Source organism: Ammospiza caudacuta, chromosome 12 (genome assembly GCF_027887145.1).
Source record: "Ammospiza caudacuta isolate bAmmCau1 chromosome 12, bAmmCau1.pri, whole genome shotgun sequence".
NCBI classification, from domain to species: Eukaryota; Metazoa; Chordata; class Aves; order Passeriformes; family Passerellidae; genus Ammospiza; species Ammospiza caudacuta.
In genome coordinates, this window is record NC_080604.1 from 9,475,882 (window position 1) to 9,488,900 (window position 13,019).

The 13,019-nt window shown below is 39.0% G+C and overlaps 1 protein-coding gene across 1 annotated transcript in view; it reads left to right on the forward strand.

The window, feature by feature from the left end:
- The window catches only part of CACNA2D3 (calcium voltage-gated channel auxiliary subunit alpha2delta 3), a 382,512-nt gene extending 376,883 nt beyond the window's left edge, over positions 1 to 5,629 (forward strand). Inside the window, exons 36-38 of the mRNA XM_058812839.1 lie at positions 3,422 to 3,534; positions 4,335 to 4,417; positions 5,259 to 5,629. Of these exons, the coding sequence (XP_058668822.1) occupies positions 3,422 to 3,534; positions 4,335 to 4,417; positions 5,259 to 5,351 (289 nt within the window). The 3' untranslated portion in view covers positions 5,352 to 5,629. The remainder of the gene's footprint in view (positions 1 to 3,421; positions 3,535 to 4,334; positions 4,418 to 5,258) is intronic.
- Positions 5,630 to 13,019: the final 7,390 nt, after the last annotated feature.

Genomic DNA, 13,019 nt, shown 5'->3' on the forward strand with positions numbered 1-13,019 from the left:
TCTGAACCTGTACATCAAATAAACCAAGCTAGTTCCTCAGTGGATGAAAGATGGAGGAGAAATTATTAAAAAGCTTCTTATTGACTCAATGTAGCTTCAACAGGAACCCCAACAGTTTAGTCTGTTTTATATTTGGAGATATTTGCAAGCCTATTCCTGTGCTGCCCCATTGAATGGTGGTGATGATACTGCATTAGAGGAAAAGGATTCAAATCAAAAGGTTTATATTACTAAAAACAAGAAGAGCTTTATCCTTTAAATGTGACACATTCTGTATAAAAATAAAGCACTTACACATAGACTTTCTTTTGATTGTTAAAGCAGCAATAAAGCTCAGCCAAACCCCTTACTCAGTCCTTGAGAGTTGGTTTCCATATTAGCAGGGACACAAATGCCAGCTTAAGCCAGCAGGTGTTCAGGAATGGTTATTGTGAGGGAACCTTTAGAGCCTCACAGTGGATCTCACAAAAAGATAATGCCATTTTCCCTACTTTGTCAGCGACTTCATTTCTCCCTGCAGCCATGGAAGCTGTTTGCTGGAGGTTTTTCTGCCGTGGCTTACACAGTGGAGTATTTTGGTGGAATGCCTCAGTCCCTGAAAGGCTTTGGTCTGACTGTGTTTGTGCACCTTTTGTTTTCCATGAATGTTCGGTTCCTGAGACTTAGCGGCATGAACGTTCAAAATGAATTTCAAAGATGCATATGCATGTCACCATGGGAACTGAGGGCTGGGCTCAAAGGGCAGAGCTGCTGCTGGGATGATTGTGTGCTTTATCCACTCTGGGCATGGAAGCAGCGCCATGTGAATCGTCTGAATAGTCACACAGCAACCGTGGTGGCTACAACTGGCATAAACCTCTTTGCCACTGATCTGGTGAGGGTAGGAATATCTCATGGCTCTGAAATGATCTTAAATTACAATGGCTGAAGGAGGGATATTTTGTTTGTGCAAACTATTAATAGAAAAGAAAGCTAAAATGGACATTTTTTGCCCTCATTTATTTGCTTGGCTTAGTCTAGGTCTTGAATCCTCTGTCTTCACTTGTTGGTATGTTGGCTTTACAACTTCATTTGCAGATTATGTTTGAGAATGGTGTAAGGGGAAACATCTATTTACTGCTTGATGGAAGAAACATTTTCTTTTAAAATGTTAAAAAACTTCTAGTGGAAGGATGAGAAGCCAGTTGTTTCACTTTTCAAGATATTAGTGAAGTTGTTATTTTGCACTAAGGGAAAAAAATGCTACAGAGAGCCAAAATTTTCAATCTTTTATGTTTCTTTATAGCTCTGTGGCAGCTACCATAAGCTTAGACACTTAACAAACTTCTGTGCTAGTTAAACAGCCTGTAGGTCTGTAAGAATATTCACTGTTTGGTGAACAGAGTCAAGTTTAGTTGATACCTATGATATAATTCCTAAGGTAGCAAAGAGGGGTTTTTACTTAACTAGTATATTGCTCTTTGAACGGCCTTTAATTCATTATTTCTGTCAGTCAATGCAGGTACTGCATTCCCCAAATTGATGAAATCAGAAATGATGAAGGCTTTCAGTAATAAAGCAATACAGAAAATTTTGCTAGACTTCACAGTTTAGCTGTGTAGTAATTTATTCAGCATCACCTGTGTAGTTGAAACACTCTTCTGGATAAAGTGCTTTCATCCCAGCTAGGTGAAGTGATGGGAATTTTTCTTCTCCCCTCTTAAGTTTGAGGAAGGAATAGCCTCATACTGCACAGCCCTTGTGGCACCTCAGAGTGGGTAGAAGAAGAATCAGAAGGGGAAATTGCCCAGCTATCATGAGCTGGCATCTTAATTTAAACCTGGCTGTGGGCTACATGCTTTCCACAGGTTCACGTGGGAGGTGACAAAAAGGGGTAAAAAAAAGGGCTTGGATTTGGGCACACCACAGGTAAAACAGAAGAGTAATTACTCCCTTCTCAGCAAAAAGAAATTTATCCCTTACCATCCAATTAATTGTTAAAGCATCTTATGCCCATCAGGTTCTTTTCTGAGTTAGTTTTAAAGATACAATGAATATAAGTTTCAGACTGCATAAAATGCAAATAGTGCCAATTTCTGGCAATAAAAGTAATGTTTTTTCTATCCTTTACTGTTTGATTTATTCATAGCTGTTTTGAGAAATTCATGCAGTACAATTTTGGTGCTATTGCCTGCTAAAGATTTTTCCTCCTTTCCTTTTATTGGCCCCATTTCTCCCACACACAAATCCACAAAGCCACAGATGCTCCATTACAATGATGTCAGTCTTGCTACATGCTCCAGCTGTTTGGTAGGTACATTTATAAAGTTCAGCCTTTTACATTATGCCATAAATGTATATTTCATGTATAAACATAAAGTTAACATATTGCAGATCACTCTAAGTGTAATTTTAATGGAGGTTCAGTAAGTTTAAAAAATACTGAAAAGCATTTAATCTTTCCGTTGGCAACATTTTTATAGTAAGTTTTCCAAATTTTTTTCCTTAGGCTAGGTCTAAATATTCCCTGCCCTCTCTGCTATTTCATCTTCTGTGATCTTTGGAAAAAGCAGGGAGTTATTATAGTAAGACAATATGTATTTTAAAGAAAGATGTCTGAGGAAAAATATGTTTCTCTCCACATCTTCTTGGTGCTCAAACCCTCACTTAGCATTCTGTACATTTACAGCAAACCACACTGCAAAACACCTAATTCTTGGAGTTGCCAGATTTCAGTGATATTTGACATGGCTGACATGCTGCTGATAGGATGTACAAATTCTAACAGATTGCTTCAAAATTTCGTGTAGAATTGGGTCTGAGCTTAAAGCCATTTTTTTGTATTGTGTCCTGAGTTTCAAAGGAAAGGTAAATAGTGTCTACCTGGCTCTGCCTTTTGCCCCTTCTCTCTTTGGTATGTGCTTAAGGGTTCAGCTCACTGAAACTCTGTGCATCACTGACTGGTGCCCACAGGATCCTTCCCTGGGTGATCTCCTTCTTACAAAAAATACCTTTATTTTTTTGCTCTCCCTTTGCGTTGCCTACTTTGTCTTCATTTGAATGTGGTGCTGAGTTATCACCATATTTATACCAGATAGTCATTATTCTAAAATAAATCACTTTGGAAAATGTTGAGGGCTGATCTATGTTTTGATGGCTCAGTAATAAAATGGCTCTCCAGAGGGCAGATGAAAGCTGAGATCAGGAATTGCTGTTGTTCAAGCAAGACCCAGAGTGCACAAAGGCCCTGATACAACTGTAGGGACTCAAACTTGGGGCTGTGAGCTGTCAGTGTGTGGCTGCAGAGGAGCCTTCATTAGTGTGGTGGATGTGTTCCATTCCAGGCTGTAAAAACATAAAAGTCTGATAAACTCCTAACATGAACCAGTGGCTCAGAAATGCTGATAATGTCACCATTATTTGTTTTCTTTTTAATTTCCAGGTCTTTTGTTATCCAGCAGATCCCAAGTAGCAACCTCTTCATGGTGGTAGTAGATAATGAATGCTTCTGTGATTCTATCCCACCAATTACCATGGCACCTATAGAAATAAGATATATCCTTTTATTATTACAAACTGGTCAGAAAGAGAGTCAAGATGCAAATATTGAAAAACTTTTTATCATGTAAAACTTGCATCATCACCTGTTATATGTGCTGTTTGAAATTAGGCCATCTAGGAATATGTTCTCACATTTTTTCAATGTGCATTCACTTTTTTTTTTTTTTTTTCTGTTTTGTATAGCCAGTATGAACTAAAGCAACCACACTTATATGGATTTTATTTTATGTAGCATAAGGTCATGGTCATCTTTAGACAGGTGAACTTCTTTCAAATTAGGCACTAAGTATGTAAATTTCTTATAAGGATGGACCTCATTATATTGGAACTTACGGAACTCCCTCTAACACAGAGGGAGTGTTTATTTAAGGTTTGACTGGGGCATTGAAAATGTTTCAGAATCCTGCTTTCCAAATCTACAAAAAATTTAGCAAAGTAAATACATCACTTGATTTTTTGGTTGCCCCACTTCCTGTTTTTTGCTGTTCTGTAGTTAGGCAGTTCTGGATTAGTTTTTTCCCATAAGTTGGAATTTTTCAGAAGCAGTCTGTAGTCTGCTTTTATTACAGAATTATGGAAAGGCAGGCCAGCAGTGTAAGTGCACACTTGCTGTTGAAAACACAGATCACAGAGAAGAAAGCACTAGAATCACTTCCTTTTCCTTGTGGTGACCACACATATCACCTTGGGGCTTTAATGGGGAGGAAGGAAGGAGCTGAAATTCACTGCATTCATTTCAAAACACTCCCATGAGAATGCAATGTTCAGAGCATCTCTCCTTAACTGCCTTGCACATAATGAATCCCTTAAATGTGAACGGTTGAAATCTCAGAAGATAAGAAGACGCCCAGAATCTTGTCATGGATTTCATCCTGAAGTAAGTTTCTATCTGCTTTTCCTTTTTTTTTTAGCTCTGGTAATTTTTTTATTTCTTTAAAAATGATTAATAGGAAAACTGTCTTCCAAGATGAAATGCTGGGAAATATTCAGAAGACTCAGTATCAGGGAAGTGAGGGATATTGGAAGTGCTACAAGGCTTTTCTGTACTCATGTAGACAATGCCTTGAGTTGCTGCTTTTGCAGACTGGTTTGTGTCATGCCAGAGAACGTGGCAGGGTGTGAGCACTGGCAGCCCGGAATATCTGAGAACTTACTCTGGCCCAAGCAGTGACCCCAGGATTCCTTAGAGATGGCTGGGAGTGTTCTGCAGTTAATGTTTGCTGCAGTAATTAGCTTCAGTATCATCCCTGTCATGCTATAGTCATTGTGCTCACTCATAATATTGCCTGGGAGGGAGGGAGGGATAGTGACCCCTCCACACCGTGTATTTACTGCTCTGTGTTCTGCATGATGCTCTCACACAGTGCCAAGGAGAGCTGGTAGAGACCAGGATGTGATTCCAGTGGCCTCTACAGGATAGGTTCATTGTCATCCTTTTTACTCTGGAGTAACTTTAATTTCTGCCTCTGCTGATGTAATGCAATGTAGAACAAGACCTAAAGCAGAAAGTGGAGGGGATGGTGTAGTGCTTGTTGTTTCAGTCTACAACCTAAACTTGTTCAGCTCAAAATGTGTACTTGTATTACTTCCTGATTGTATTTAATTTATGGGCTTTGTTCTTTGCATCAGTGCTCTAATGCCTATGTTTGCTAAAAAAGCATGTGTCATGATTGACTGTAGTGGCTTGTATTTATTTTCCTTTTGTTTTATTTCTGTAGGAAAATGCAAGAGAATGTGGCGGTGTCTCAGGCCTTAGTGCTAAACCTTCTCTTGTTCTTCTTCCTCTGCTATTGATGATTTTCTCCAGGTGACATTGACTGATGTGTTCAACTGGCATGCTAAAACATGGATAAACTGTGAACTGGGAAATGGTGCAACATAGAGGACATGAAATATAGTCAGAGCATCAGCATTTCATGATATTAAACTGTTGGTGATATAAATTCTTAAAGATATGTTGAAAAAAGATTTATCTTTTTACTTTGCAAGTTGTGCAGATGTGAATTTGGCATATGGCAGTCATGATTCATCAAAAAAGGACTTGGTAGATAGAGGTGACCATTGCTTTGTCCCACTGAATACAATTTAAACTGTGTACTTTTTTCAATAAAGTATATTAAAATCACAGTTTCAGAGTGTATTTTAAGTATGCTAATATATTTGTTCAAATAATGAATGATGGGAAGAAAATAAAATAAATGGATAATATTTTATTATGCTTTTAGCCTCTTTCTGGAAACCTTCAGAGAAGAAAATGGGGACTTGGCTTTTACAATAAGGCAGAATAGCTTTTATTAACAAGTTAAGGAAACACCTGTATGTGTATGAAGCTGGGCAGGTTATGCATGGTGCTGAACTGAATGTGAAGGTTGGGTTTCTAGAAATAGACATAAGATATCTTACCTGCATTTAGAAAGTGAGTCAAAGTCTTATTAAAGCCTTCTAACTTAGGCAAGCTTTGGGTCAAATTGGTTGATTTGGCTGCAGGTGGCATAAATCAAATATTTTTCATCTAAAGGAATGGGAAGATATGTAGAACAGCTCAGAAAGGGTGACACTGTTCTGCTGGTGTTCTGAGCTCATGTCAGACAGGAGAAGCTCGTTATGAGCAAAGTGATAAGCAGAGAAAGTCTGACTTGCAGCACATCTGTGCCAGCAGAAAATTGGTTTTCATTGAGTGTCCCTGTTGGTAGGCAAAGTTTTAGACCAGGATGTTTTTATTCCAGGCCTTACATTCCTCTTTGTAAGGGAAATGAGGTAATAAAGATGAGCATATTCCTTTTGCAACTGGCAGCAAAGTCCCTGGTGAGGAACTATTTGCTGAAGATCTTGATCTTTGAACTATGATAGCCTCAGTTTGTCTTTGGAGTTTTATAGAATGCTATCAAAGGATAACCTGTCCTTCTAACAATATAATACATTAAATGCAAAATAAAATGCCACTGCTCTAAATCTGGTGCTTGCAGACTGCAGTTTCCTGGTTGGGTGTAAGTTTGCTTTCAGCCTTGGCTAAATGCTGAGCAGATTTGCTGTGTGTCTTGGGGGGAACAGGGAGCAGGGTCACTGAGAGGGGCTTTGTTTTAAGGAATACTACTCAGTAAGGGGAAGAACTAGTAAAACAAATTTCCACTCCAATGCTTTAATGGGTTCAAATGCACTGGTGCTCCCTCTGATTCTGAAACCATTCAGGTCTTTGCACTCATAAATTTCTTTTCCTCCTGCCTTTTTTTTTTTTTTTTTTTTTTTTTTTTACTGTTTTCCTACAGACTTCTTATTGATCTCAAAATCTTTCTCTGTGGAATAATTTTCCAGCTGACATTCAGTCAAATTGTTGTCCTAGTGACATTCTTTGTCTACTAAGCAAATTGGGAACTCAAGGCATTTTCTCCACTGTGGCTGACATGGATATCCTGCTCTTCTTTGTTTGGTTTTTCTCTGAGCTCCATTCCCCCTTACCCTCCATCATCCTCTCAAAAAATTAATATCAATACTTTATAAATGAAGGATTTAATTTTTGATTCTCCTTCTGAGTTTCCAGGATTCACAACATTGCAGCCTCATAGCTTTTGTATATCTGATTACATTCTTCTGTAATGGTATTTAATGGTTATAGCCAATACAATACAGGTGGTTTTCCTTGTTAGTAGAATGTGGAAAAAAGTATCTTTCTCATTAGAACTATTGAAAAGCTCTGCATACAACTGTCTGATGTGTTAATCATCTTTGCTTACAAAGAAAGGAAATACATTAATGGAGAAAGTGTATTTCTACAAAAGCTAGGTGAAAATCTGTAATAGTAATTCATTGTTCATTTTGGGAAGAGAAGGGTGGTTTTTTAATTGCAAAGGAGACAGGAAGATTAAAGTATGACAGTCTAAATTAATATTGAGAAAGAGATTTAAATATGGGCATGTAAATGAATATTGCTCAGAGAAATGTGACAGTTCATTTTCACACACCAAGGCAAAGTTGTGAAGGCAGAATGCATTGGTGTACCCAAACAAATCACTGTGTGGAACAGAGTAATCCAAGTCAATTGCTAAGTGCAAAAACAGTTTTATGAGTTGCCATTTCTCTTATTGAAGTTGTATTGTTAATTCTGTATCTATTCCTTAGCAGTTTCTGGTGCAGTGTGAATCCAGGCTGATAAAGCCAGCCAGGAAGGGTGGACACGAGGGCAGGGAGTGAAGGATGTGTGCGTGCACAGCCAGTCCCTTCTCCAGAGGGAATGGCTGCAGCAGGAGCAGCCCGGGCTGAGCACAGCAGTGATGGTTATGGGTTTCATGGGACAGAGCTCTCCAACAGGGGAAACAGATTGAATCTGTTGAAACAGATTTCCAGAAGAGCTGGAAATGCTGATGTTGTTCCTGCCTGTGTTTGAGTTTGCTGGTCTCTGTGTCATTAGCTCTGAAGCTGTGAAGATCTCATGCCATGAAGTGGGTCTGTGCTGTCATTCCATAGCCTATGGCAGGTCATAGAGGGTTATGGAATTTAATTCCATTACCTCACTAATCTGAGATGCTATTTTTCTTAAATGCTGAAATTATTATGCAAGGTCTGATGCAAAGTCAATTGCACTAAATAGCAAAAGAAATATGTGTGCATGTGTATACATACAGCTGCATATGTGTGAGTTACATATATTTTAATAAAGAGGAAATTCAGACATTTTCTGTATCTTTTATCTCCCTGAATCTGAGGACAAATCCAAGGAGAACTGGGACAACTGTACAGTAATTTTCTGCACAGCAAGAGGCAGAGCTAAAAGCTTTAGCTTTTGCAGGGCTTGGATCTTTTTTCTTCTTTACTCTCTTCGCTAATGGCATTGATTTGCAACTTATTAGCCCCAGCTGCCTCCTCTTCCTTTAATCTTGATAAAGTAAAAGCTGTCTGGGGGCTCAGGGCTGGCCATGGACACACCATTTTCTAATAGTTCTGTGTGGGAAAACTGTCCATAACTGTCAGTGCTGCAAACACTCCTTTAAAACCATGCAAGCCAAAGAGCCTGAGGCAGGTTTCCACAGCTGTGCTATCTCCTCTCATTGTTTTTGTGACACTGAGACTGCCTGACCCACTGTGTTTGGCTGCCAGGGCCAGCCCTGCAATATGTGTGTTCGGCGACACAGGTGGCTGCCCAGGGCAAGAAGATATTAAAAGCAGCAGTAATTGTTTCATTGCCTAAATGGCTTCAAGAGACTGCTTCAGTTTTCCTCTGATAGCAGGAGCCCCAGAACAAGGCACTGGCCTGTTTAGCCCTTTGAGCTCATGAGGCAAAATAGAAGTTTGGCGCAGAAGGTTTGTGGCTGGAAGCCTCCAGTTATTTCCATGTGTTTCCTGAGCCCTTTATGGCCTCCAAGGACTTTTATATCTTGGGACTTTGTGTGCCTCAGAAATTCCAGATTTAATGTAAATAGGCACTCACAACTGGAAAGTTTTCTGCAGGAGAGTGCATCAAAACCTTTCACCCGTGGAAAATATTTATATTTGATTTTCCTATTTGATTATTCTTTTCCCTGAACTGCCCCAGATACTCCTAATAATATGCAGCTTTTTTTCTACTTGTTCAAATCCTTCCCTGTTTATTTGACTGCCTTGTTATTTATCTGGTGTACAACAACATATTCCCTGTGACAGGTCCAGCTCCCATGTATCCACTGAGAGAGAAATTGTTCCCATGTACAGAGCCCAGAAGGTCTCAGTGGAGTTTTTCACAAGATAATTTTCTTCTCCCTTGTCTTTAGCCTTTGGCCCTTAAGCTCAGATCATATTTCTTCCAATATAATAATATTCTTGTAGCTCCTTGGGAGCATTTATGTCCTCTTCCAGATTCTGTCCTAAGTTTCTTCCCAAGAACAGTTGTTGGAACTGGATGCTACAACCTGGATATACCAACTCAGAGTCCCTTCTTGTGGTGCTCTGAGTGGAAGGATGTGCCTCCAACTCTTCCAGGCTTTTTCCCTTCTTCCCATGGTAAGTGTGGGTAACTCAGCAAATGTTATTTTATTGTTTGCACTTCAATATGAATTATTTTTGAAGTCCACAGTTCTGCCTATCAGATGCTTTGAAGAATTTCAAAGGACAGGGTTAATTTAGGAAGAACTCATTGACTCTTCTTGCATTAGATGTTTTTGACTATTTTCTCCCAAGTCTCATGGTGTCTTAATTAAGACTAGGCAGTGAAACTGTGGATTGATCCAGCCACCCAAGTGATGAGAGGCTAAAACCTTAAGACAATTTCCTTTTCAACAGTTTTAGCAGCTGTGATTGCTCATCACTGTGGCAGAAATAACCAGGTAATTGTGTTTGTGTCACACTACCCTCTAACACCTCACCAGGTGTCAAAAGCTCAGTTTCTGCTCTGCTCTGCTGCTAACAGTTTCTGGCAGCAAACGGAGTGTGTTGACTACGTACAAATGTTCAGGCAATTCACACAAGATTGACAAAATAGTATGGAAAAAAAATCAATGCAATATCACAATAAGTGGCCTGAAAGCAACTGTGTTCCCTGTGATATTTTCGTTATTAATTGCAAGTCACTTGTTATCTTTAAATGGGACTGAGGTTAAATTTCCAGCCTGCCATGTCACAGTGCTGTGAAATCCAAGATGCTTTTGAAGAGTTGAGCTCTAGTTCATTCAAGTAGTGCAGAATTTGGTTATCTCCTACTTGAATTCTTTTATCAAGAGGTTGTAAGGAGTTGACAGCTAGTAGGGCCTCTGTAAGATCAAGCTGGAAACCTGATTTTTTCATTCCAGATGTGGTCTTGAACTGCACTTATATGTGTTTAAAGCAGCCTTGTACGAAAGGGTTACACTTGACAATTCTGAGTCAGATTTGAACCTTAACACCAGAAGTTCAAGTGGTTAATGCTGGGTTTGTTTGACTATGTTAGGATTTAGTTTGCAGCTTTAACATGCTGGGTATTTCACTTGCAGGAGAAAGGGAAGATCAGATTTCAGTTCATGGTGAGAAGTGTTTTGAATCAGCTATTTAAATGTCTTAGGCAGAGTGCTAAATGTTTAATAGAGGAAGCTGGTGGGGACTAGCTGGGATGGCTGAGCTGACTGAGAGTGCTCGGGGCACACATGCAAATGTGCAGAGGAATCCTGAAAGGGGAAACTCAGAATCCTTTTGGTCCGTTTCTTTGTTATTCATTTGGCATTGGTCAGTCTGGTTCAGCTGGAAAGATGAAATATTATTTTTCATTTTCCCATGTTGTTTGGGGGGGTGCATATGGGTGGGGAATTAATTTAGAAGCAGTCAGCTGCATTCCTGGATCTTCTAATGCTTCCTCTGAGACATTACTGTGATATGTGCAATAGTTAAGAGAGAATCCCAAGTTTCTGACAATATTTTTTTTATCTGTTAGAGTTAATGAAGCTGTTTAGGTACATCTGTTTAATGTCTACAGATGTGAGTGAAATAATTAGTGAAAAAAGTAATCCATTATATTGCTGGTTTCTAAGCATCAAAAACAAACCAGAGCAACAATTAATTTGTAATTCCATTATCTCTGGCAGACTTTGAAAAGCAGGACATGAAACGTGGTCATAAAGACTCTAATGGAGACTTGTGATTTCCCATCATCAGATCTTTGTGGGTTTCAGAAAGCCATTTTCCTTTAAAGTAGACATTCCTCCTGCGCTTTCTTCTTCAGTCTTACAAAGTCTAAACCCAGAGAATTTCAAGAACTCCCAGGAAGTCTTTCCTCTGGACAAACAGTAAACAAAGGGTATTTTGAATTCTGCTTAAAACTTGGAGTTAGTGTGACACACTTGAATCCATACAAATATGGACTCAATAAGGGATATCTAGTTAATATCATTTAGGTCCACTAGTAATGATATAAACAGAGATCTCTGTAGGAAGGTAAATATTTTGCAAGATATAGAAAGGTCAGGAATTTTTATTTTCCACTGATAAAAGTTTCCTTGGCAGAAAACCTCCAGATTTTATTTAAAAGAAAAAGCTTTAAAAACTTGGGTTTATGAGAACTCAGAGGGGCATTGTTTAAGTCCGGTTTTTAACCATGAAATCCTTCTGACATATGGCAGTCATTATGGATTTGCATCTGTCTATCTTGGAGGATTTTTTCTAATAGAAGATACTTAAAAGTTTCACATTTAACAAATTTTTCAATAAACACTTGAGAACTTCTTAACAGTAAACAATGATCTTAAACTGCCTTGCCAAGCATGTAAATGATCTACAACTTCTAATACACCAAGATTGTTGCATATTTTCAGCCCTCCATTTGGGACCTCTAGGCAATGCTGTTTCAGATTAGGATAAACCATGAATTTCTTAACTGTTTCACTTGAGAGAAGAAGGCTTTATCGTTCTGATATTCATGGCAGAAAACCTGGAAATTTGTCCTGCCCATTCCTTTCCAAATACAGCAACCTTATCTTCATTAGCATCTGAAAGATTTAAGATTAGTGGAGGATACCCTAATTCAAAAAAATGAAAAAATGAATATGCTCTGAGTAAAATAAACAGGAAATTCTATGTTTTATACTGCTTTCCCTGCTTTTCCCTGAGCTTTTGCCTCAGTCCTACACAAGAAGAAAAATCCCTTATAGCATGGCAGGCATAAAGGAAAGATTATGGCCTCTTGAAAGGGAAGACTGACACATTTTCCCCCTGTCCTGTTGTAGCTATCAATTGAAATATTCATGCCACATTCTTGGAAATATTCTTTTCATGAAGTCCTACAGGTAAAGCTGGCTATAAACAGGGAGGGCATACAAGAGTCAGCTTTTCTGTGTTTTGGAGAGTGAAATGAAATTTTTTGGGACAGCATTTTCATGGCTTCAGTACACAGCAGAAAAAAAGACAACATATATCATTGTGCCTCAGAGGTGACTTTCAGCAAAGGCAGCTTGGTGCACACTTGTGTTGTGTGCAGGATCTGCTGTTTAATTGTGAGCACAAGCAAGGAGAGCACAGACTGAAAGCAGCAGCTGATGAAGACAAGGGAACAGCGAGGGAAGTTGCTTCCAAATAAATTCTGCAAAATGGGAAAACAAAAAGACAAGTTACCCACTGAGCTTGGTTTGGTCTAGGTTCAACAGAGATTTCCTCTGGAATTCTTCTACCGTATTGTCCTCTTTTTACAGTTTGGGAGAGGAAAATGCAGAGAGCTCAGGATGTGAATCCTCTGAGATTGTGCATTTGTGTTTCACTCAGGAAGTAGGAGTAGTCTGGTGCTTGACCTGACTGGGCTGTAAATACTTTACCCCAGAACTGCTACATTGATCAAATCAGGAAATAAAACTGAGGAGCTCAGGTTTCAGTCAGCTGTGTGCAAACAATGTGGAGATATGGCTCCAAAGAATTTCACCTATCAGCTGCATGTTCAGCCTATTAAACTGCAGTGTCCTGAGAGAAGATCTTCTAAATCAATGCAGAATAAGAAATCAAGTGTAAAATCACCTATATCTCACAAGTGCTGGTAGAGGCTTATCCATTTTTTAATG